We start from the raw sequence: 24,896 nt of genomic DNA on the forward strand, positions 1-24,896 counted from the left end.
AAAAGTAGGAGAAAGGAGATCCTCAGTCCATCTTTTTAATCATGGCTTTTAGAAAGATATGATATATTATTTGTGAGAAGACATAACAAAGCTATAAATAATAACAATAGAATGCAGAACAACAGCAATACCCATCTAAATACGTACAAAACATGTTGGGAGTTTTTCCTCTGATTTATTTTCATATGCAGCGAACAGAGGGGTTATCCATTTCTGATGATGCTAAAAGTTAGTGGAAGGAGGAACTGAGCTTAGATAATTATATATATACTGGGAAATAAGGTGTTAAAAAAATAAAGGGAAAAAAAGAAAACAAGAGAAAAGAAAGACATTATATTTTATAGACATAGATACATAGATATAGATATAGATGATATAGATATAGATTATAGATATAGCTATAGATAGATATAGATAGATGATATAGACGTAGATTAGATATGTAATGTTTTCCAAAAGGGTTACACTTTTACACTTCAAGGTTAAACACAATGCTTAACATTTCAACATGGACAAATACATACTAGAGCCCATGTGATATTTGTGGGTAATAATGTACACCAATCTGAAAAATGAAATTTAACATTAACAAAGGAACCAACATGATGTGTTTAACATATAATTCTGTTACGGTTCTTACCATTGATATAAAGCAAATTAGATTTTGATAATTCATGTAATTATCATTTCAAGCCCTGTTTTGTTATTATAATCAGACATTATAAAAATAGTCAAATACAGAGTGAGTTATTACAATTAATTTCCCTACATGCCTAAGAATGATAAAACTAGATAATCTGTGGTTATCACAAGCATTAACTTTCTCCTAAAGAGATAAATCATACATGTGCCTCATCTTTAATGATAGGAATTAATAATATCAAAATACTCATGCAAAGATACTGTTTCATTTATTTTAAGAAGGAAACAAATAACACTGAGCTGAGCTTTCTTTTCCAAAAGATACTAGAGCTATCTTTTTGATTTTCAATTCTCTTTGATTTTAAATTGCTATGGTTGAGTAGTAATAATAGTTGACACAGAGCATTTACTATATGCTTTACATTTAATAACCTAAATCCTTACATCACTTCTATGAGGTAGCTGCTATTATTATCTGTTTTGAGATAAGGAAATTGAGGTACAAGGAAGTTGGATTAATTTCCCAAGACATTGGGTTAATAAGGCCCATGACTGAAAATTGAACCGAGGCTATCTGTCTCTAGTGCCCATGCTCTTAACCATTGTATGTACTGTATCTTGAGTAATCCATTCTAGAAATGTCATCTTTCATATTAATATTTTATACTCTAGAAATTATAGGCAAAACTTTATTGATCTACATTTTCATTTAAATATGACACAATTATGTTTTATTTAATCTAGATATTGGATATATATCTTTATGAATTATTTTTAAAATGTTAACCAATGTACAATTGACAAATTTGATTTCCTTTTAGCTTCTTTCTTTACTGCTTATATGAGAGTACAGTCAAATATGTATAAACGTGTGTTTTTATCAAATTTTATTTAATGGTTTCAGGATAGCTTTAAAATCTGTACTGTCATCTTTGAAATTCTTTTGCCTATGAAATACCATTCATCGAAATTTTGTAAATAACCAAAATAAATCTGGAGCTTAATTCCTACACCATTTAAAATAAAGTCAGTAAAAAGAAAACATTCACATCAATTTAATTAAGTGTGAAATAGTGTGTATGCCAATATCCCATCATTGCCCTGATAACTATTGACTACCAAGACATTCAATATCTCATCTATCATTAGTTTTTGACAAAATAGTCTTCATAATTTAGGCCTCACTGGTTTTTCAACTTAGTCCTGAATTTATTGAATTTGAAATTTAGTGGTCTTTGACAGACCTTTGGTAACAAATGGTACCTTAGGGCATGATGCATTCAAGACACTCCATCACACATTCAAATTATATAAGGTGAATATTATTCTGTTTTCACTCATTTTAAAAGCTAGCAGAGGTCTGGGACTGCCTTGGAAATTCACTGAATGTTAAACTGCAATTTTGATTCTCTGATGAAAGGGGTTTGACTCATGGACAAATTATCACTTTACCTATGACATTTTATTCCATGTCATCTCATATTTGCAGTGACTTCTACTACTTGAACTAAGGTATTCAATTTTATCCATTTTTATGGAACATATACTCCCCTGCTCATCATCTTGTGGCATTCCATTCAAGTGCTCAATGGTGATCTAGCATCCTAGATCCAATATTGTAATTACAGACATAGTGTTGGTAATTGACTAATGACTCAATTTATCTATAACAGATCCATTTGATAAAATTGACAGCAAATCTTAGAAGTGAAGATAACAAGAACTTCACAAGTGAATGGTCCTTATTTCTTTAGCAATAAAGAAATTCAGTTAGCAATAAAGCTGATACTTACCTTATGATGCCTTCATTTATTTATCTCTTGCATTTTTCAATATTTAAAACGCTTATGCCCTGCATCCCCAACCAGCTTGTACATTTTTAAACTAAGAGAAATACTTTTTATTTCAGATCTCCCACAACAGCACTCAACTCTTTAAGGTAGATAAATCAATATTTTTAAGTGATTGATTGAAAGCAAAAATACGCAGTCAGTTAATATTTCCACTTAAAACAAGTGAAATATATTAGGGAATCCAGTCCAAATCACATTTTGCTGATGATTTTCTATATGTTTTAAGAAGACTGACCTTCCTTCCAAGCTCAGAATTTCCTTATTCGATGATACATAATCCAGGCTCCTTTATGAACTTTGCTCTGAGAACCTTTCCAGCAATGACAGATGAACATCAATGCTCAGGAATTTTGTGTACTACTGCTAACAGATCATATTCATTCAGTGATAATAGATGATTTTGGAAAGTCTTGGATACATTTGGATAATACAACCTCTAAACTCCTTCTAATTCTAAAACCCATTCATTCATATTCATGGCTTTTAGATTGAGTCCAAGTGACTTGGCTAATACAAGCCCATCCATGATTCAGCCCCTGCTGACTTCTCTAGGGTCCTCTTCTGCATTTACTCTTCTTTACTTTATGCCTACCAATGTCAAATTGCTTTAAATTTCCTAAATGCACCATCTTATTTCAAACCTCTGTGCCTTTGCCTGTTGTATTCTTCTCTTACAAACCTGGTAAATTCACCTTTCAAATCCTGTCCATGGGAAACTTCCTCTCTGAAGCCTTTCCCAAAACTGCACACCTTCTAGGAATGTTCATGCCTCCCTTCCTCGTTTTATATTGCATCTGGACCTTACACATCATTTAATTTCATTTCTCAATCATTTAAAATTACCTCTCTCTTATACTAAAATATAGGCTGCTTAAGTGCAGAAGCAGTGTCTTCCTGTTTCTACCTTTAACCTCTGTTACAGTGTTAGCATGAAATGAACATAAGAGTCCACCTTGTCCAACTGTTATATTTTGTAAATAGAGACTGATTGCTATAAATGTTAAAATTTCATTTTTGTATCTAAAAAGTTAATTGATGGGGCGCCTGGGTGGCGCAGTCGGTTAAGCGTCCGACTTCAGCCAGGTCACGATCTCGCGGTCCGTGAGTTCGAGCCCCGCGTCAGGCTCTGGGCTGATGGCTCGGAGCCTGGAGCCTGTTTCCGATTCTGTGTCTCCCTCTCTCTCTGCCCCTCCCCCGTTCATGCTCTGTCTCTCTCTGTCCCCAAAAAAATAAATAAAAAATGTTGAAAAAAATAAATAAATAAAATAAAAAGTTAATTGATGTTTTATTTAGAATCATCAAAGTATAAATCAGAAAATTCTTGCAAGTGAACTGAGTGCCCTACTTTAAGTAATGCATTTATGTTTCAGTTCTTTATTGCAAAAAACAAGAAGGCCTATATTCTGATAATACATGTTCTCGCAAGAATTAGCATTGAATTGGCTTGATTTTCTGTCTTGAAATAGAAGATCACAATATCCTTTCTCAAAATTCTTTTGGTGCCTCCATGGGTAATTTATATAACAGAACATCTTTGTAAACCTATGCTCTTGCTATCAAAATTCCAACTTGCATGTTCCTGGAACTTGTCATTGTTAATGTCTGTCAGTGGTTATCTGTTAGGTAGGAAGTGTAAATGGAGGAAATAAGAAGATAAGAATTTTTATTTTTATTTCAGATACTTTTGTACTTTCAAAACCTTTATAATATGATGCATGTATATATTTATTTTAGCAAAGAAAGAAAATAAATAGCATATCCAACAATATGGCTCAACAACTGATTAGTCCATTTCCATAGAGAGTATTTTATTATGAAAGAATTGGATTTGAAATAATTTGGGGGTTTAAAATGTCTTCCTTACACGTTGTTTTTAGTACTCTTGACTAGAGATACCAGTTACTTTTTCCAAAATCTTGACTCATGTTTCAAGGATGAAATATAAAGAAGATAAATGACATAAAAACTAAGGTGTGTCCCTAATATTTCCTCCTCTTAACACAATAAAATATTTCTACAAGAAATCCACATTTTAAAATCACAATAAACATATGACTCAATGATCCAGGTATGTGCTTCTGTTTTCCAATTCAAAATGAATTTGGAAATACAAACAGATATGACCTGAATAAAATATATTAATATGTTGTTTTACCTTCCATTTCGCCTAATGTTCTTTTTATTACTTCTGGAAAATTAATGCACAAATGTTAGTAGTTTCTGAAATACTGCCTTTATTTAGTTATCAATAATTTTATAAAGGAGAGACAGGGAAGGACTTATGGATATACTGATATTTGAGCAGAGACCTGAAGGAATGAGTCAAATATTTATTTTATGGAAGTGTGTCCCAGATAGTGGGAACAGACATATTGAAAGGCCCATTTCTTGTTTGAGTTGAGAACATGGTAAACAAGTCCAAGGAATAGAAACAAGGCTGCAGTGGCTAGAGTGGAATAAGCAAGAATGAAGTGGAAGGAGATGAGTTCAGAAAAGTAGCTGTGATGTGGGAACACTAAAGTGCTCATATGGTAAAGGCTCTAATTTCACTTATCCCTTCTGGGACATGTGAGGTAAATCCTAAATACTCTAGATTTGTTCTTCATTTATCTAACTTTATTCAGTCTTTCCATTTTGATTCCTTTGTACTTTTTAATATATTAAGATAAAACCTCCATTCGATCTTGTAGCTTACCAGAGTGAATCATTAATTATATCTATTTTACTCTTCATTTGATGCAGGAAATATATATATACACACACACACACACACACACATATATATACTATATATATATATATATAGTATATATATACACACACACACACACACACACACACACACATATATATATAGTTATGTTTTTAATTTCCAGAAATGTGATATCACATTAAATATATCTTTTATGGCCCATATATTTTATGGTCTTTGAATTTATGTCTGTATTTGTAGATAAGACTCCACACTGGGTAGTTGGAGTGTTTATTTTTAATCCAGGTGTGAACTGTGTACAAAACCAAGAAATGTAGATTTAAAGAAGCCTTAGCTTTGCTGGACCAAAGCAGTGGAAAAAGCAGGCAGCAGGGCGAGATCGCTGACTTTACCGTTGATGTGCAGCCTGGCTCTTGTTTCCTTCAGGGCAGGCGTCATTACATGTGGGGGCTGATAGCAGCAGGATGGCGTGCAGCTCTGATAATGCTAACTTTTCTCTCTGACCTAAAACCTACACTGGCCTCCCCAAATGAAACTCACCATTTACCGTTCTAATCGTGGAATTACTTAACTTTATTCTAAGGACTTACACAGAAGTCAGTCACTCTGAAAGTGAAGAAACATTTCAAGACCCACTTGATATATGCATTATCTGGCTGGTCTCCCAATCAAATGTTCCTTCTGTAGGAAAAGTTTCTTGTTTCTTGGATTTTTTTTATGTTTATTTTATTTTTGAGAGAGAGTGTGTCAGCAGGGAGGGGCAGAAAAAAGAGGGGACAGAGTATCCCAAGCAGACTCCATGCTGATAGTAGCAAGCCAGATGGGGGCTTGAACTCATGAACCTGGAGATCACCACCTCAGCCAAAGTCAGGAGCTCAACTGACTGAGCTACCCAGGTGCCCCTGTTTCTTATTTTTTTAATATATCTAACATTTATGCATAAGAAATTATTAATATCTTTTTTTTCAGATTCCATGATCTTTCTATCCTATACAGTATCTTACTGGTATTTTGGTTCTCCTTCTCAACATTGCTATGCATTTGACTTTATCTTAGTATTTTTCTTTCACTTCACTGGAATTTGAGTGTGCAGAAATGGTCAACGCTTGTATTCTTCCAGCCATGCCAAATTGGATGTATCCTACATATTTATCTGACCTAAAAATTATGTACTGTCTCCAGGTTATTGTTCATAAACACTAGGTAGTAAGAATAAATTAAGCAGGAATATTTATGTACCTGAAAAAGCTTTCCTCTAGACATAGTTCTGAGTGGAAACGTACACTTGACATTTCTTAAGTAAGTAGTCATATAAAATTAAAGGGTAAAGACTGACAAATTTTTCTCTATTTTTGCAGTTTATAGATAATCATTTCTTCCATTTTTCAGTTTTGTGGTTTCTAATAGAATGAAGCAAATCAATTTACTTTTCTTCATACCAATGAAATATTAGCCAAATATGTTTGTTTCTCAATAGTGGAATCTAGTACTAGGCCTTGAAAATAAATACAACTATGTACGTAATAAAGAGTAATTTTTTCAGAAGTTACAAGAATATTTCCAAATCCATCGCCCCATGATTAAATGTTTAGTAGGTGTAATTCTCAGAATAACAAAATTTTTGAATAAGACAACTCAAAGATTTTTATCTATTACTCTGACCATCATACCTTACAAAAGGATACATTTCCATAAATGAGTTTAAAATGTTTTTACTGCACATAAGATGCTATCAATAATTCAATTCCTAATACCTATTTTATTCTAGAACCACACATATTTTCTTCCTGAGATATTGAGATTACCCTGTCAAATTTCATGAGATAATAATACCACCATTTTTCCAAAAGAATAAATATAAGTAATAGTATAAACATAACTTTTATTGTATTTCATGAGAAATATGAAGTTCAAGGAATTCATTATCAGGGTATGTTATTTTTACTGCATATTTTTATGTTAAAAATGACATAACAAATGCCAGGTGTGTTGATTCTCATCTCACACATTTTTTTCTGTTTGGGAATATCCAAAGGCATTCTAAAAGGAAAGCTGACAATTTAATTGGAAATATTAGAGAACTGGTATAAAGAAAGATGCTCAGAATAGAGAAAAGATTGATGGATTGGATTAAATCCATCATCATTAAAAGTATCTTATGTAGAAGACATAATTGTATTCATTATCTCATCACAGAATAAAGATGAATGGTTGGAAATCATAAGGAATTTTATTTTAAGTCAGTATAAGACAGCATTTTATAAAGACCTATGTACCCAGCAATGGCTCTTGCTCACCTGAGAGTAGTAAGTCTCCACCCATTGGAAGTGTTGAAGATAAGATTGGGATGCCTTGTATCAAGAAAATTATAGAGGAATTCCAGGACTATGGTGGTAATGTAAATATGTGTAAGTTTCTATCTCAAAGATTCTATAATCTTTTCCTAAATGTTGTTTTATACAAATCCAAGGTCATATGTTTTTGCTTCATTTTAGATTAGTTCTTTAGAATACTATTTGGTGTTTTGCTTTTGCTGAACAGATTTGATTTTACTTTCTTTAAGTAATCCCTCATTCATTAACAATACTCTAAATAAATTACTTTCTAAAGTTACAAAATATAGATTAATTATTATTTATGCTTTTTTAATCTGTCAGATAATGTTACTGCTTTCTTGGAGCATAAATATTATGTTTTGATTATAAGAATCTAACCTTCCTGTGATTAAAATTTACCAATTACTGTGAATTTTAAAAAGTGTATATGCAATAGTTATGAAGTATTTTCTTTCTTTTACCAAAGGTGCATTTTTTTTTTTAAAAACAGAGAATACTTAGTGATAGTTTTGAGAGCTTAAATGGATGGTTAGGACACTTTAAATAGAAAGGAGTAAAATGAGTTAGATAATATGTGCTACCTATCTGTAGAATCTTCAATATCTTCACCTGTAGCTTATCTCAGAGGTCTCCCATTTCTAACGGCACCATAATTGGATGGTTCCTTAAGGGTTATTTAAATAAGAATCAGAGAAAATGCATACTATACAAAACTTTCTTATGTAAAGAACTCCTTATAACAAAATCCAAACAAATCTATACAGTATATCAACTGCCAGGAAAAGAGAAAGAGAGAGAGAGGGAGACATTTGTCACTTTAAAAATCTCAATATTGGTTAGGATTTCTCTTTTATTTTTCCATGATTTAAGTTTCCATTTTGTGAAATGATCAACCATAGAGTATCCCTGCAGTTGACAAAGACCTAAAAATAATGTTGTGACAGAAACCTGGTTGCTCATCAAAATCTTTTCACTTTCCTCCTGGACACACAGCTAGACTACATTTTTCAGATTTCCTTGTAGTTTCCATATTCTCCCTCTCATCATGTCCATGATTTTCCATTTTCCCTCGTTTGAATCTGGATGAAGATGATTTAGAGGAGGACTCTAGAGCCTTTGGAATTGAGAAGCCACAGATAGAAAGAGCCTGGGTCCTTGAATACCTATGCAAAGCAATACCACCACCCATCCCTACATTGGAACATCACAGGAGCAAAAAATAAACAGTGTAGTTTGTTGTGTCTGTTAGCCTATCGTTTGTAGGAGTAGTAAGATAAGGTGGAGTTTTTATCAAACACTATGATAAAGCATAAAGCAACTTTATGGTAAAGTGTAACTTTCCACTGGTTTCTATAAAAAAAAAGTATTTATCTTCAATAACCTGAGAATTCTTCAAGAACAGTAACCAAAAATCTCATTCATCGATGTACTTTATGGCTTCTGACATAGAATGGGAAATACACATAGTTTATTTAATTAAGTAATTAATCAAAAGCCCAGAAACAAATCAAATGAAAATTAAAAGTAGCAGATGAATACAAGAAGGTAGTGGATTATCAACCTTAGATACTTTCCAGGCTAAATTACATTTGCAATAGGCAATAGGGGTACAACAATAATAGAATAATCACAAAAGCTCATTTCATTGTATCAGTGAGGCAACATGCTCTGTGGTTACCAAGAACAGGGTCATGTGAACAGATGGCAGTAGTAAGCACACCTGATGATTTTACTAGTGGCTAATATGTACAAAGCTAGGTGGTTAATAGTAATTTCCATGTTATACTAAACCATCAAAAATATTTCTTTAGTTTTGAAATTTAAATCCAATTGCAGTTGTGTCAAATACTGTGACATCAGTCTTTATATATTTCCTTGACGAATAAGCTAGAAAAAGGATGAAGGGGAAAGGAATTGTGGGATAAGTAGGAAGTGAAAAACAGAGAGAGAGAGAGAGAGAGAGAGACAGAGAGAGAGAGAGAGAGAGACAGAGAGAGAGAGGAGATTTTAAAATCTCAGGAAGGATTTTTAAAAAGTTGAAGAAATTGATAAAAACAAAAATTTGGGATTCTAATTTAAAAACTTCTAATAATAAAACTATATCATATAGACTATAATATATATTTTAAAAATAAAAATATATATCCTAAATATATATTTATTACTTCTAAATATATATATTTATCATTACTTATTTTTATTATTATTGTGTATATACATGTTATATTTAATTCCAGATGTAGGGGAAAGTTAAAAATAATTAAGATTTACCCAAAATGGGTAGATTAATATGTTGACCTCCTAAATGGTAAAAGGACTCAGAAGATGGAAAATACACTTTTTTCAAATGTTGAGAGATAAAATGTGCTTTCTTTATCATTGGGTCATGAAACGACTAATTTACTTGTCTTATAAGTACATCTCAACTTTGCTAGTGATTCAGGATATATCTTCTTCTTTGGATCTGTGAAAATATGTTTTACTTTAGTTTTATAAAACAATTATTTCATGGCTAGAAACAAATTTCAAGAAATAATTAAATAATCAAGCCATTTAAATAACTTAAGACCGTCACAAATATGTAAAAAAAAAAAACCCAAACCCCTCAATTTTCTGAGTTAAACAGTTATATTTAGATCATTTGCATGTACTCACAACAGAATAATTAGATTTGTGCTAAAATATAAGATCTGAAACAAAGAGCTCAGTTGTAAATAGTGTCAGTTGTTTTTTCACTATTATCTTGTTCTCAATAATGTACATAGGGGCACCTGGGTGGCGCAGTCGGTTAAGCGTCCGACTTCAGCCAGGTCACGATCTCGCCGTCTGTGGGTTCGAGCCCCGCGTCAGGCTCTGGGCTGATGGCTCGGAGCCTGGAGCCTGTTTCTGATTCTGTGTCTCCCTCTCTCTCTGCCCCTCCCCCGTTCATGCTCTGTCTCTCTCTGTCCCAAAAATAAATAAAAAACGTTGAAAAAAAAATTTAAAAAAAAATAATGTACATAAAATATGTATTCATATGTATACACACAAATATATATATATATACATAGGTATTATGTATACATATGAGTATATATGTGGGGATATGTGTACAGAGTATATATGCAGGGTGCTTCCTCTTTATCTTCTCCTTCTATTTCCTTCCCTTCCTGTACAATTTAGTCCTGAAGCCATGGCGGGGGCAGGGGGTGGGCAGTGCCAGCAAGGAAGGGCAGCCTCCAGAACAGGGTGTGGATGAGGCCCATGTAGGACAAAGTGGCATTCACCTAGTAGGGCTGTGTGGCATGTGATATTGGAGCCTGAAGCAGCTGATGAGGGCTTCCATATAGAGGGGCAGTAGGCAGAGTGTCAGAGCATGCTCAGAGTAAGAATGAAGGGGAAGGATTCACTAGGGAGTGTCCTAGCCTGAGCAGTTTGAGAAGGTTGCCTGCATGGCAGGACTGCCCCCTGCAGGGCATGAGAGCACAAGAGGCTGAGGACAGGTCCTCTCAGAAGGGTCCAGAAATTTGCACAAGGTTTTGGACCTTAGCACCATAAGGAGCGTACCTACACAGGGTGCTACCAAGCACTGGTATTGGAGCCTGAACAGGGTGAGGACATTTGCAGGGAAGGAGACAGGTTCACTGCAAAGACACTGAGAATATGATATTTGAGTAGGCTAGAAATGAATGATAGAGAAAGCCACATGGAATCTTTTGGACAAAAGGGATCAAGAATTTATTTGAATAGTGCGGATAAATTATCTGTGCATGTTATAGTCTTTTATTTTGTTCTTTTATGTAGAAAATAGTATGAAAATGATAAAACTAATTATAGTTTAAAAATCTAGTGGATCATTAATATTGTTTCAAAAGAAAAATAGTTTTGGCAGGATGTAGAGATTGGAATGTGGGAGGATATCATTATCTAATATATGAACAAAATTCTACTCTTACAAAACTGTATTATGCTACTAGGAAATCTTACACACACTGGTCAGCATTTCTTACACATATGAGAGAATCTAGGGTTTCCATTCCCTGCATATGTTTAGTGTGTCACACCCTGGACATCTGCTAATGTTGAACATCTGTCTTTTGTTTTCATTGAAAGATGTCTCATTTGGACTGCCAAAAAGAGAATGGGGTCATTAGTTATTCTACAGTGTGAAGTTATCCAGCAGATTATCCTTGTATGAGGAATAATAATGTCAGGAAAGCTATAGTCACTGCAATTAATCCTAAGGTTTGCTTTACACTGGGAGTCATTACAAGCATGATTCCAAAAGTGATTGCCAAACTATCAGAATTAAACAAATAAAAAGACAAATGCAAAACAAACAAAAACAAAAGTTGTTTTATATAGCATTTATCACCTGGTAATCACTGTAAATTTATTTTCTGAATACAAAAATAAAAACCAAAGTAATGAACAAGGTAAGATACTTGCGTGCCTGCTGAATTAGCAAGGTTTGAATTAAGTTTAGTGTAGTTTGAATTGATATGTTTGATGAAAGTGAACAATCTTTGTGACTTACTCTCTATTACATTGTTTATTTGATTATTTTATTAACAGTGACATGTTATTGTCCAGTATGTAGAACAACTGGAAACTTATCTTTTATGTGAAAAGCCATATGCCAGAAGTAAGCTGTTGTATATTATGTCTTTAATATTTTTATTATGTGATATAAAGTATGAAACCAAATTCATTATCATTTGGATTTTTTTGACTATGCATAGGCCATACGGTACGATTACAGGTTTTGATACGAATAGTTGAAATGTTAAGTGGTGCACTCTTTTGTTCTGCTTAAGAAATCTGTTCTTATATTCAAGTGTTTGTGTCCTTCTAAATTATGTAGAATATAACAGGCAAGAATCATGTCCTTCTAAAATGTAAATCCTTTCGCATTTGATAACTAGAAGCTTTCTGGGAGGCTATTTGTAAGATAGTTGTTGGTTTTTAATTTTTATATACACCTTACAGAAACATTTATTCAACATAAGTGTAGACCTATATTCACTCATTGTGTTCACAATTTGAATTTAAAAACAATAAAAACAAAAACGATGATATAGACAGAAGAAAAGGAATGATAATTTTAGAGTGACTTAGCACCACAGAGATCATATTGAGCAAATCTTCATTTTAAAAATGCAAGCAGTCCTAATTTCATCCCTCTGTTTCTTAGTTGTTTTCTATTTTATAAAATGGAAGTGTTACGAAGTTACAAGAACACCTGGAAAGACTGTGTATGTGTGTCACTTTATATAAATATAACTAAATTATTTATGTGTTCGATAATAATCCATTGTAAGCTACCAAAAGAACTTTATTTCAAGACCCTGTTTGTCCTTGAAAATCTGACTCTGTCTTCATATCTGATGCTTTGCTTAAATACGTTATCCCATCTCTTTTTATCATGTACCTGTTCAATTCCTCTGCTATTATTTTCTAGCTTCTCACAGTTATACATGTTCAAGGTTTGCTTTGATTTTAAATCTAGTAGTTTGAATCACAGTACAGAATACTAAATAACTGGAAAAGTATTAGCTCATTTAATCAATATAACCTTGTTTTCTTGTAGGAGGATGTTAAAAATGTATATTTGGAAAGGGAACAAAAAAAGGAATGGAAAAATTTCAAGGTATAGTAATATATATTGCAACAAAATACATAGGATAACTGATAATTCTTTCCTTATGGTAACCTATATTACATTAGTGAAAACTTGTTCAGAGAGTATGAATATTAAAGAAAATGATAATGATGTTTAAACATTTCTACTGAAAAAATATTGTTTAATTCTTTAGAGCTTAGTACTGTCTTGTAAGAAACATTAAAGTAAATTTGTAGTAATTTAATTTTTTTTCCAAACTTAGAGGGAAGAATATGCACGAAGTACCTACTGTGGGCTAAGCAGTTTATATATGCTGTTGCATCAGTTAACCTCTTTAAATATAGTTATTGTTTTTCTTATTTTATGGAAGAGGAATTTAAGGACTGTAGAGATTAAGGAACTTGTTCAAATAACACAGATAGTTAATATAACTTTCAGTAATACAACTCAGGTTTGCTCAATTCCAGAAGCAATGAGTTATTTTTAATTGTATGGTTTTTCTGTAAGAGCAACAGCGTGCAGTTGGCATGTGAGGATAAAACTGTCTTTATTTTGTGATATATATGCCAAAGGAAAAATTAGTGAATATGGTTGTTTTCACATTGCTGTGGAATTAATCCAATCTTTTAGCACTTAAAAACTTGACTGCCAGAATCGTTATCATTGTTATCACCATCCTCATCACCACTATCTCCACCATCACTTACCCAGCCATGGGTGGAATCCTTTAAATATCCCATTTGTGTAGTGCTTTCAGCAAATTTAGAAACAAAAAAAAAAGGGACGGGATAACTCTGGAGATTGTGGGACAGCTGAGACACATAGTCTCCAAAACATGAAGAAAAAATTTTTTTAATATTTATTTATTTTTAAGAGAGAGAGAGAGAGAGAGAGCTTGAGCAGGGGAGGGGCAGAGAGAGAGGGAGACACAGAATCTGAAGCAGGCTCCAGGCTCTGAGCTGTCAGCACAGAGCCTGACGTGGGGCTCGAACTCGTCAACTGTGAGATCATGACCTGAGCTGAAGTAGGACGCTTAACTGACTGAGCCACCTGGGCGCCACAACATGAAGAAATTTTTAAAACACAACATAAGGTGCAGCTGCTCTGGAAAACAGTGTGGAGGTTCCTCAAAAAATTAAAAATAGATCTACCCTATGACCCAGCAATAGCACTGCTAGGAATTTACCCAAGGGATACAGGAGTGCAGATGCATAGGGGCACATGTACCCCAATGTTTATAGCAGCACTTTCAACAATAACCAAATTATGGAAAGAGCCTAAATGTCCATCAACTGATGAATGGATAAAGAAATTGTGGTTTATATATACAATGGAATACTACTTGGCAATGAGAAAGAATGAAATATGGCCTTTTGTAGCAATATGGATGGAACTAGAGGGTATTAGGCTAAGTGAAATAAGTCAGGCAGAGAAAGACAGATACCATATTATCACTCATATGTGGATCCTGAGAAACTTAACAGAAGACCAGGGTGAGGGGAAGAAAGGGGAGAAAAAAAAGTTACAGAGAGGGAAGGAGGCAAACCACAAGAGACTCTTAAATACTGAGAACAAACAGGGTTGATGGAGGGTGGGGAGAGGGGAAAGTGGTTGATGGGCATTGAGGAGGGCACCTGCTGGGATGAGCACTGGGTGTTGTATGGAAACCAACTTGACAATAAATTACATTAAAAAAAAATAAGACACAACATAAAGAAATAAGACAATGTGTCACCTTTAAAGTAGCAACCTCTCTTTATTTTTCTGGCTAACATGATAGATTAATGTGGTATGAGATACTACATAAGAAATAGAAAGTAAAAGTGACAGGCAGAAATTTTAAATAGGTGATTTTATTAAAAAAAAAACCTTCAATGTTGTATCATTTGGCCTCTTTACATAGAGTTATTGTTTTTCCTATTTTATGGAAATAAGAAATAAATAGAAAAAGGGGGAAAGGTTTTCAAGCAGGTCAATGTTAGACTTTGGATCTGGGATACCATAGGTAAGTGCTGCACTACTATGTGGCTTTAAACCCGATAGGTGTTTCTCCTTTATGTTGTAGGCATGTACAGTAGGGTGTGAACACTGACCCAATAAGTAAGAACAAGTATGTCAGAAAAACTTTCCAAATACTTACTTCTATTAAAAGAACAGTGAAGGGACGCCTGGGTGGCTCAGTTGGTTAAGCGGCCGACTTCGACTCAGGTCATGATCTTGCAGTCCGTGAGTTCGAGCCCCGCGTCAGGCTCTGTGCTGACAGCTCAGAGCCTGGAGCCTGTTTCGGATTCTGTGTCTCCCTCTCTCTGACCTTCCCCCGTTCATGCTCTGTCTCTCTCTGTCTCAAAAATAAATAAACGTTAAAAAAAATTTTTAAAAGAACAGTGAAGCAAAGAGTGGAGTGAATTCCCACATCAAAATACTACTTCTCATAGCCATCTGCAATAATGAAATCTAATTCTGTGTTCTTGATAAGCTAGTTCTTATGACTTTGTTCATATTACTGTCATTCAGTGAGCACTGATTTAGCTCCCATCGGGATTTTCAATACTCCAAATATTATAATTTACTAAAAATCAAGTATTTTTCCTTTTAAACTCAGGTCCTTTCCAAAATAAAATCTTATCATTTCTTTAATCCCACAGACAAAAATAAATATTTAATACTTTCCAATTTCCCCTAAGATATCCAAATCTGTGTGTAAATATTTGCATGTAGGTTTTTAAGAATTTTGCCCCTATAAAAATCTGTCCTACTGAATTTCTTTCAATTCCCTAAATGGCCATTCTCTGTGTTGTCTGAAACACCTTTACCTGTACCGATCTGTAACCAATTATTATCAGTTTCATTGCTAGATTGTAATTTGAATAAGGGGGAGATATTGACAAGCATAGTGCCTGTTACATGATGAGAACACAATAATTATAAAGAATAAATGAATGAATAAATAAATGAATGAATGATAAACATACTACCAGAGATGCTTTTACTGTTGAAATGGCCCAGAATAAAGATGCCATAATTTTGCTGATATCTTCCAAATTTATGAGGAGGAATCTCTGGAAAATCTGGGAACTCAAGGCCTTCATTCAAACCATTGTTTCTTTTAAGATTCCCTGCTGTCAGACACACTTTCATCACATAGTTAAGAAATGATTCATAAACTTCCAGCTGGATATATCAGAATCTCAGATTTATTAAAGTTGTTGCAGGAACAATTTATGAAGAGCAATCCACAGACTTGTACCTGATGCTTGTCACTCTTGTCCCAAATCCTAAAATCTAGATTATTTGCTAACCGTGCAAATGTATCTGCCACACACAGGAATTCTTCTTAAAAATGTCTTGTTACCTATCATTTGATTATTGGTCCTATCAGGATGTCTGTTCTAAATCCAAGGAGTTGTCATGGAACTCAACTTTGATTTCCTTTCTTCCTGTAGCGTATACATCAACAAATATTGAAACACCTAAGCATTTTTTTAATTTCATGAGAAAGAACGTTATCAGATTTCATATTTATAGGCATTATACATGTACTAACAAGAACAGATTGTGAGCTTTCATGTTCATGCTTTCTAGCCTAGCAGCCTTAAGCAGTATAGGTATTCTATAGACATTTTCTGATTGATTCATAAAAACTTTAACTAAAAACCAATTGGAAGGTGTATGGAAAAATACATTGTTGCACACAATGGTGTGTTAATCAATGTTTAACAAACTACTCCCCTCCCGTACCCCTAACAAACCAAACCAAAGCGAACCAAACCAAAAACCTTTGACTTGTCACATTTGCCACTTTTCATGGTGTAAATATCCCCATCAGAGCCAATTTCAAGCTCCCCAATGTGAAGTCACTATAAGTACAGTTGGGAAGAGATGCACACAGTGGGCTCTCATGGGTTATGAAGTAGCTCCAGAACACAGGTGGTTCGTCATGTCTGTGAGATTATGCAATTACACAAACCTGGTATAACAACTAGGACGGAAAAAAATACGGCTTGCTTTTAAATTTAAAACCTTCAGAGAATAATGGAAGTGATGAGGAAACAAGGAGCATTCCACCAAAATTGGCAGGAGGGCTGGAATCAGGAAGAATGAGATAGCTCCTTAATGCAATAATGGAAGATTAAGCAAAAGTAGAAATTTGAGGCGAAATAATCATTTATCAGTATTAACTAACAACAACAAAAATTCTGGGTTTGCCACGTATTCTTTCTGGTTCTCCTAAGATAACTAATAAAAAATGTTTGGCATCGATGCTTATTTATATTGTTCATTTTGACCATATATCACAGGCATACCTGCCACCTGATCTCCCTGCCATTCATGTCTATAGACAAACCCTCTTGCTGCCCTGAGCAAATTTGGACTCCTCAAACAAACCTTCAGCTTTTTGTGCTTAATTCTCCCTCCCAAGGTTTTTTCTCTTCTAACCATTCTATTCAGCTTAGTTTTCTTACTCTTTCAGCACAAATTCCATTTTGGCCTTGTTCTTAGTGTTTTTCCCTCACTCTTCTTCAACAATCTGAGATCTTAGTACTTCTTCAGTCACAACATCCACCACCCTCTATTAACATTCCTAATTGCCTGTAGCTCCCACTGGTAGTCTTTTTTCTTACTGGGTACTTATGGTCTGCAATTTACAATTACATAGCTGGTTATGTACTGAACTGTTATTTGCTAAATGTTTTGTACCTGTGTCTCCCTCTCTCTTTCATAGTATATTTTAAGGTACTAGCAGATAAGAGACCATACAAAACAAAATAGTGTTGAACACATAGGGAAACTTAGGAAATACTTAATGTTAACTGAAATATAGAACTAGAAAAAGGGTAGTTTGACACATAAATGCCTTGCTAATGCCTTTATAATATTTTACATTAATACCCTAAAATATTTTTATCCCTTTAATAATTTGAACTAAAAATGACACCATAATAATAGTTGCAATCTACATATTTCACTCAGATCTATTCTCAGAATAGGGATTTTTTGGGTTTTTTTGTTGTTGTTTTTAATCTAATTATTTGGAATAAAATAATTTTTAAAAATTATGAATCAGAGGGGTGCCTAGGTAGCTCAGTAGGTTACACATCTGACTTTGGTTCAGGTCGTGATCTCGCAGTTCATGAATTTGAGCCCCACATCAGGATTTCTGCCATCAGCAGGGAGACTGCTTTGGATCCTTTCTCCCGCTCTTTTTCTGCACCTTCCCTGCTTGTGCTCTCTCTCTCAAAAATAAATAAACATTTAAAAAAATTATGAATCAGAGTAGAATTGAAGTCAAAGTAGAAATCCATTTTAAGACAAAAAATAACTGAAGCAAATAGAATTACTACGAAAAATTCAAATGAAATCACATTTCAGGGTACCTGGGTGGCTCAGTCAGTTAAGCGTCCAGCTTTGGCTCAGATCATGATCATGAGTTCGAGCCCTGCCCTGGGGTCTGCACTGACAGCTCAGAGCCTGGAGACTGCTTTGGATTCTGTGGCTCCCTCTCTCTCTGCCCTCCCCTGTTTACGCTCTTTCTCTCTCTCTCTCTTTCAAAAATAAATAAACATTATTTTTTTAAAATAAATGAAATCACATTTCAAAATACCTGAAGTAATCACTCCATATTAATTTTCAAATTGTGTTTAGAAATTTTTAATGTTAATACCCAGTAGGTTTAAATAAAAATTCAAATTATGGACTGAGCTCTGGCCTATAATTATAATTTTCATAGGTTAAATGGTTTTATGAATTTTGGAAAAGGGGTCCAGTGGTCACAGACTGATAGACTAATTTTTGTTTGTTTCAAATTTTTGTTAATTCTAGTTAGTTAACATATAGTATAATATTGGTTTCAGGAGTAGAATTTAGTGATTCATCACTTACATAACACCCTCTGCTCATATTAAATGATTAATGGTTTTTGCTAGTTGTTAAGGTTTATTTTAATTAGTCTTTATACCTAAGCATCTCAAATTAATCTAATAATATTAACTGCTTCTAAATTTCAAGAGACAAAACTGACACAATTACTGCATATCTCCAAAATGTAGTGATAAAGCATGGCTCAAAAAAAATGAATAATAACTCCACTAAAATACTCACAAAGAAAACAAAATAAAAAATTCTCACTCACTTATGTTGTAGCCAATATACGTTATTTCCTCTCCCTAAGTCCAGAGCCAAAAACGCATAATTCTATGGAGCAAAAAAACCAATTTTAAGTAAATATAAAAGTCTAAATGCACTAGCTGCATATATAGTTTTAATTACTGACACATGTTTAAATCAGCATTCATACCAGTCCTTTGGCCCTAATATCATGCCTCTGCTTATATCCCTTCAAGTGAAATTAAGTACCATGTAGTCATCTCTTCTCTAGGCTATATTTGATTAGCTCCCTCAGTTCCCCTCATAAATTCTATTTTCCTTTTTTAAAGATTGTTTTGTTGCTCTCTTCTGGACCCTCCATGATTAACATAAGACCACTAAATTAAATTTCACTTCTTATGCCCAAGTCTCTATTTGCCAAGTTATTATATTACTTGACCTGATGCCTCAGTCTAGTCTTCATGAAATGGAATATACTATTGAAAAGTGAAAATCTTTTTCTCATTCTACCAACTATTGGTTGATCTTTTTATCATAAAATTTATACTTATTCTTCCCATAGGGATTAACATGACAAACAATATTGATCATTAATCCTGTAACATGTATCTATAGATTTTAAATGGAGACCTCAAGCTTTTTTCTCCTCCTCCTCCTCCTCCTCCTCCTCCTCCTCCTCCTCCTCCTCCTTCTTTTGGCATATCTCTCACTATCATTTCTCTTTGAAAACATTGTCTCATTATTTGAAATTAAAGAATATATGTATTTTTGTGAACTCATGCACAGAGGCATATATATTGCTATAATATTATGCACACATTTGTGCATTTTAATTTTGTCCTGACTACTATGCACTTGATACATTTGCTTCATATATTTCAAAGATAAAAAACATAAGCTAAGTTTGTAAAAAAGCTAATTTCCTGAAGAAAAAAATCATTTGCCCCCTGATGCTCACTGCTTTTTCGACTCTTTGTCTACATGAACTTAATGTTATTCTTAAGAATCCAAACCCATCAACCGCCTTGCTCTCCTACCCTTTCCCATATTTATCTGTAGGTGAAACTAGTCGTCATAGCTGGACTTTTCTGATGCTGAGCTTGACCATTTTTCAACTGCTGCTTTTGATAAAAGACATAATCATCTGGGAAATATAAATGCAGTTTCTGGAGAGAGCTGAGTCCTTCTGAGAATGATTGCCTGGTGAGCCAAGTTCTGTCATCAAAACCCGACAGGCAGTTCACACTGGAATACGTGTTTAAGGGTGTGGGAATATGCAGACAGATTTTGTCCTTTGTGTTTAACTTGGCAGTCTTTTTCCTCACTGCTTCTTGCATTGTTTTATAGCCATGACATCTTCTTACATGATTCGCATGACTAGGTATTTAATAGAGAAACCTGCTGGTTTTCATAAGATTTGGGAAGACGAGGATGGATAGGGAGGCTGTTATAAGTTTGTCTATTTTCAAACCAAGCAATAAATTTAAAAAGCTCTATTTCCAATGTGAATCACAAATGAAGACGTGCTGAAATGTGTTCAAATTAATTTTCTAGTGCAATGGGGAAAAAAAAAAAACAAGCACTGTAATATCAGCTTCTGCATTTTCTTTTTTAGTCTCCAGAATTTCTCTTTTTAATTTACTGTCCACTAAACTCACTAATTCCAATTCCTTTCTTACCTTTGTCACTAAACACGGTCATGTTACCCAGATAAAGAAAAATACTGTAAGACAGAATCAGTTTCTGATACATGCTACAACACAGATGGAGCTTGAAGACATGCTAATTGAAATAAACTAGACACAAACGGATATCAATATTGTCTGATTCCATTTATATAAGGTGCCTGGAACAGTAAAATTTTGTCTTAGATTGTCTTAGAGATAGAAGGTAGGATAGTGGTTACCTGGGGCTTGAGGGTAAGCAGAATGGAAAGTTATTGCTTAATGGTTGCAGAGTTTCAGTTTGAGATGATAAAAAACTTTTGAGGATGGATACTGGTGATAGTTATACAACAGTGTGAATGTACTTAATGCCACTGAACTGTACACTTAAGAGGGTAAAATGGTAAATATTATGTTATTTACATTTTGCCTATATTGATAAAACAAAGAGGATCTCTGCCAGCTCCCCCACGTTACCCACTGAGATGGAACACTTCAGGGAGAATAGCCGTGTGGTGCACCAGGAAAGGGTAGACCATAGTGTCACAAGGGTAGTGTCACAAGGGTAGTCTCACAAGTGTCAGCATCAGCCAGTGAGCTTAAAGCACAGCATGCCATTTGTGACCATGCTGAGAGATCAGATGTTCTTCTTCAAAGGCTTAAATTTGTTAGACCCACAACATGTACACTATTCTGAATAGAATGGAAGTGATATCTGAGAATGACAAAATCCAATTTCCCATAAGTCCAGAGTGTGAACTTTTGGAGTTTTAGCTTAAATCTAACTTAGAAAAATTAAAGAATTGTTACTTTTTTCTACTCTATGGTAGAGTAAATTTTAGGACCGTTGAATGAGTTTACTTTTTCCTGAAAAAAAAGAAAAGATGTTTTTAAATGTATGCTCTATCTTATCAGTGGTGTCTAACAGTATTTTGAGAAATAGGTTTATTTTATTTGGAAATAGGAGCCATAAAATTTATAAAATACCATTTTAAGTTAATAGCCTGCAAAGTCATAATTATGTTTAGTGCAAAAGTGCAGTAACTTTCTATTTAAAAGGTGTTCTTAATTTGGTTTTATTTTCTTTTGTCCTGTGAATTGTCTTTTACCTAGCTTTATTCGTCATCCTGGTTTTCATTTCATTTTTCATTGTAAGTGACACAAACATAAAGCATTTTGACACTGATTTCCATTAAAATATTATATCTGTTGGTATCTGCTTCTAGCAATAAAGATTTCTGTGATTTATATTCTCCATATTTATATATTTCTCTGACATTCTGCTATGCTTTTAGTCAATGCTCTTCTTTCTTTTTTAGTTTTCAGTCATTATTATCAGATCATAAGGTTGTGAGGTTTTTTTTTAACTATTTACATAAATGGGATAATGCTATATTTAGTACTCTTATTTTTGTAGTAACATAAAAAGAAGACTGAATTGGATTCAAATCTGGGCTTTACCACTTTTGAGCTTTTTGACTCACAGGTTATTTAGCATCTCCCAAACTTAATTTGGGATTTCTCAACCTATGAAACACTGTTTCTCTATGTTCCATATGTTCAGATCTCAATGAAACAATTCATAGGATATCATATATTTCTTATTTTTATTATAAATCTATATATTAGTGCAGCTTGTTACCTTCGGCGTTAATAGAAATATTAATAGAACTGTATCCTGAACAATTTGGATTATGACTTTTAATTATCCATTTACTGCCCTGAGATTAATTCTCTGTTTCTAATTAGTATTGTTTCAATTACCCAAATTTTATGAAAAAAAAATAATGACTTTAATATGTAATTTTTTTCTTTGTACCAATTGAATGGAAAATAATCATAAGATGTTAAGTGGGAAAAAAGTTTCTTAGTCTTTCACAAGAAGAAATGTGGTATAAAAATTAAATTAATATGCTGCACACAATAATATTAGCATCTGAGCTAAAAACAAACAAAAAAACAAACAAAACGATACGCTACAACAGTAGGTACCATATTTAATTTCTGAAGCCTGATATCATTTCAGCTTAACTATATGATCTTTCAAATTAAATTAATGTCAACTTGAATGTTATAGATTGCATAGTTGCTTTATGGATATTTGTTTATTAGTTATAAAATATTTATGTTCCAAGAATTAAATCTAATTTTATCATTATATATATTTAAGCAATATGTTATGTAATTAATCACATCAGCCCTGGAAGTCAACTAGAATTCTTTATTAAAAATTGCCTTAGTGTCCTTATCTAAAAACCAACCAAACATTCCCTATCTTTCAGGATTGTTGTGAGAGTTAAATGAGACATAGTAGGCAATCAACACATACTCATTCCCTTTACTTATTTATAAATATCACTCCCTATGGCTTTTATTTCATTGTTGTTTTTATAAGTAAAGTCAATATAAACAAAACCAAATGTAGAATTAGATGTTTTTAAAATATTAATGCTGTGCTCCAGATTATGCTAAATTTTTGCATGGTACAAATGACCCACAAGCCCTCACTGACTTCCAGCAACAAAGGTTCATTTCTTACCTACTTGCCCAGCATAGGTTGACTGCATGTTTGCATTTTGCTAGGACTCAGTGTTGCTCTCACATGGAACAAAAAAAGGGACCATGTAGGAAACACTCAATGGCTCCTGAAGCTTCTTCTTGGGAATGGCACACCTCCTGTCTTCTCTCACTGTATTGAGCAAAGCAAGTTACACAGCCACTTCTGGCATCAGAGAAGTCTAAGCCTCTTCTAAGGAGGAATACTCCAGAGAGTTACTCAAGAAGAGATTTTAAAGAGAGGCATAAAATATTTATATGATAATATAAGCTATTCCAATTATTAGAAGAATTTATTATCTTGGCAAATGAAAATAAACAGGAATATCATTCCTTGCTATCTGCCTTATAGCAGTAATGGGAAGATAAACTAAATGACATATACATACAATTTAGGGATCTCAGAAAAAAAGTTTTATAAATTAAAAGTTATAATTTCTCCTCAAATATTTTCTAACTTAAAAAATAGCTCCATTAAGAAATAATTTATAGATATGAATGTTGAGTTATATTTAATAGAAAATTGTGCATAAATTATATTTTTACAGATTTGCTTTGGTAAAATTCTATCTTTAAAGTTTTTTTTTTAAAAAGCTATTTTTTTGTTGTTTTCCTATGGAATTCATACTATTCATTCTACTATAAGTTTCAAAGTTTAGGGATGATAAGATTAATTACTTTTAATAATCTTTTCTTTCTAGGATAAAACAATGAAAAACTCCTTGTATTATAATGGAATTATTCCAGGCTTTGGAAAATGGGACCATTGCTGGACCAGCATTCCTAGAAATCTCAAGGATACTCTAATCAGTTATTAAAAATGTCAACTTATAAGAAATTGGGAATTTCAGCATGGATTATTAATTGTTTTTGTTATTCACTTGGAATCACTATAATGGTCTACCCAATTACCTTACAATTCTATTTCTTCCCGAAGACAAATTTCTTACTAATTAATCCATATATATTCCTACTAATATATTTATTTTGTACAACTGAATTTCCTTTTTATTTTTTTTATTTATTTTTTGCTGTTTTCTCTTTATTAAGGTCCTGTATCATAAAAGGAGATAAAAATATCTTCTGTAACAATTTTTAGAGGACCAAAAATTTTAAAATAAAATTTCTGACATCTAAGTCCTAATTAGCATATTTAAATTATATACCATGCTTTGGCTCATTAAATTAAGTGTAAAAGTGAAACAAAAATGGTAAGCTTATTATTGCTTTTCAAAAACTATGAAATAATGGTTTTATTGCCGTCTTAAACTTGTTTGCAAAACACAGCCTATTTTCTATGCATTTTATAGTATATGTAAGATGGCTTAGTCCATTTGGGCTTTTATACCAAAATGCTACAGACTGGATGGCTTATAAACAAGAGAAATTTATTTCTCACAGTTCTGGATGATGGGAAGTCCAAGA

General features: G+C 33.3%; 1 protein-coding gene across 1 annotated transcript in view; it reads left to right on the forward strand.

The window, feature by feature from the left end:
• Window positions 1-24,420, forward strand: part of CNBD1 (cyclic nucleotide binding domain containing 1) — a 467,744-nt gene extending 443,324 nt beyond the window's left edge. Inside the window, exon 12 of the mRNA XM_042924364.1 lies at window positions 24,173-24,420. Within this exon, the coding sequence (XP_042780298.1) occupies window positions 24,173-24,289 (117 nt within the window). The 3' untranslated portion in view covers window positions 24,290-24,420. The remainder of the gene's footprint in view (window positions 1-24,172) is intronic.
• Window positions 24,421-24,896: the final 476 nt, after the last annotated feature.

Source organism: Panthera leo, chromosome F2 (genome assembly GCF_018350215.1).
Source record: "Panthera leo isolate Ple1 chromosome F2, P.leo_Ple1_pat1.1, whole genome shotgun sequence".
Classification (NCBI taxonomy): Eukaryota; Metazoa; Chordata; class Mammalia; order Carnivora; family Felidae; genus Panthera; species Panthera leo.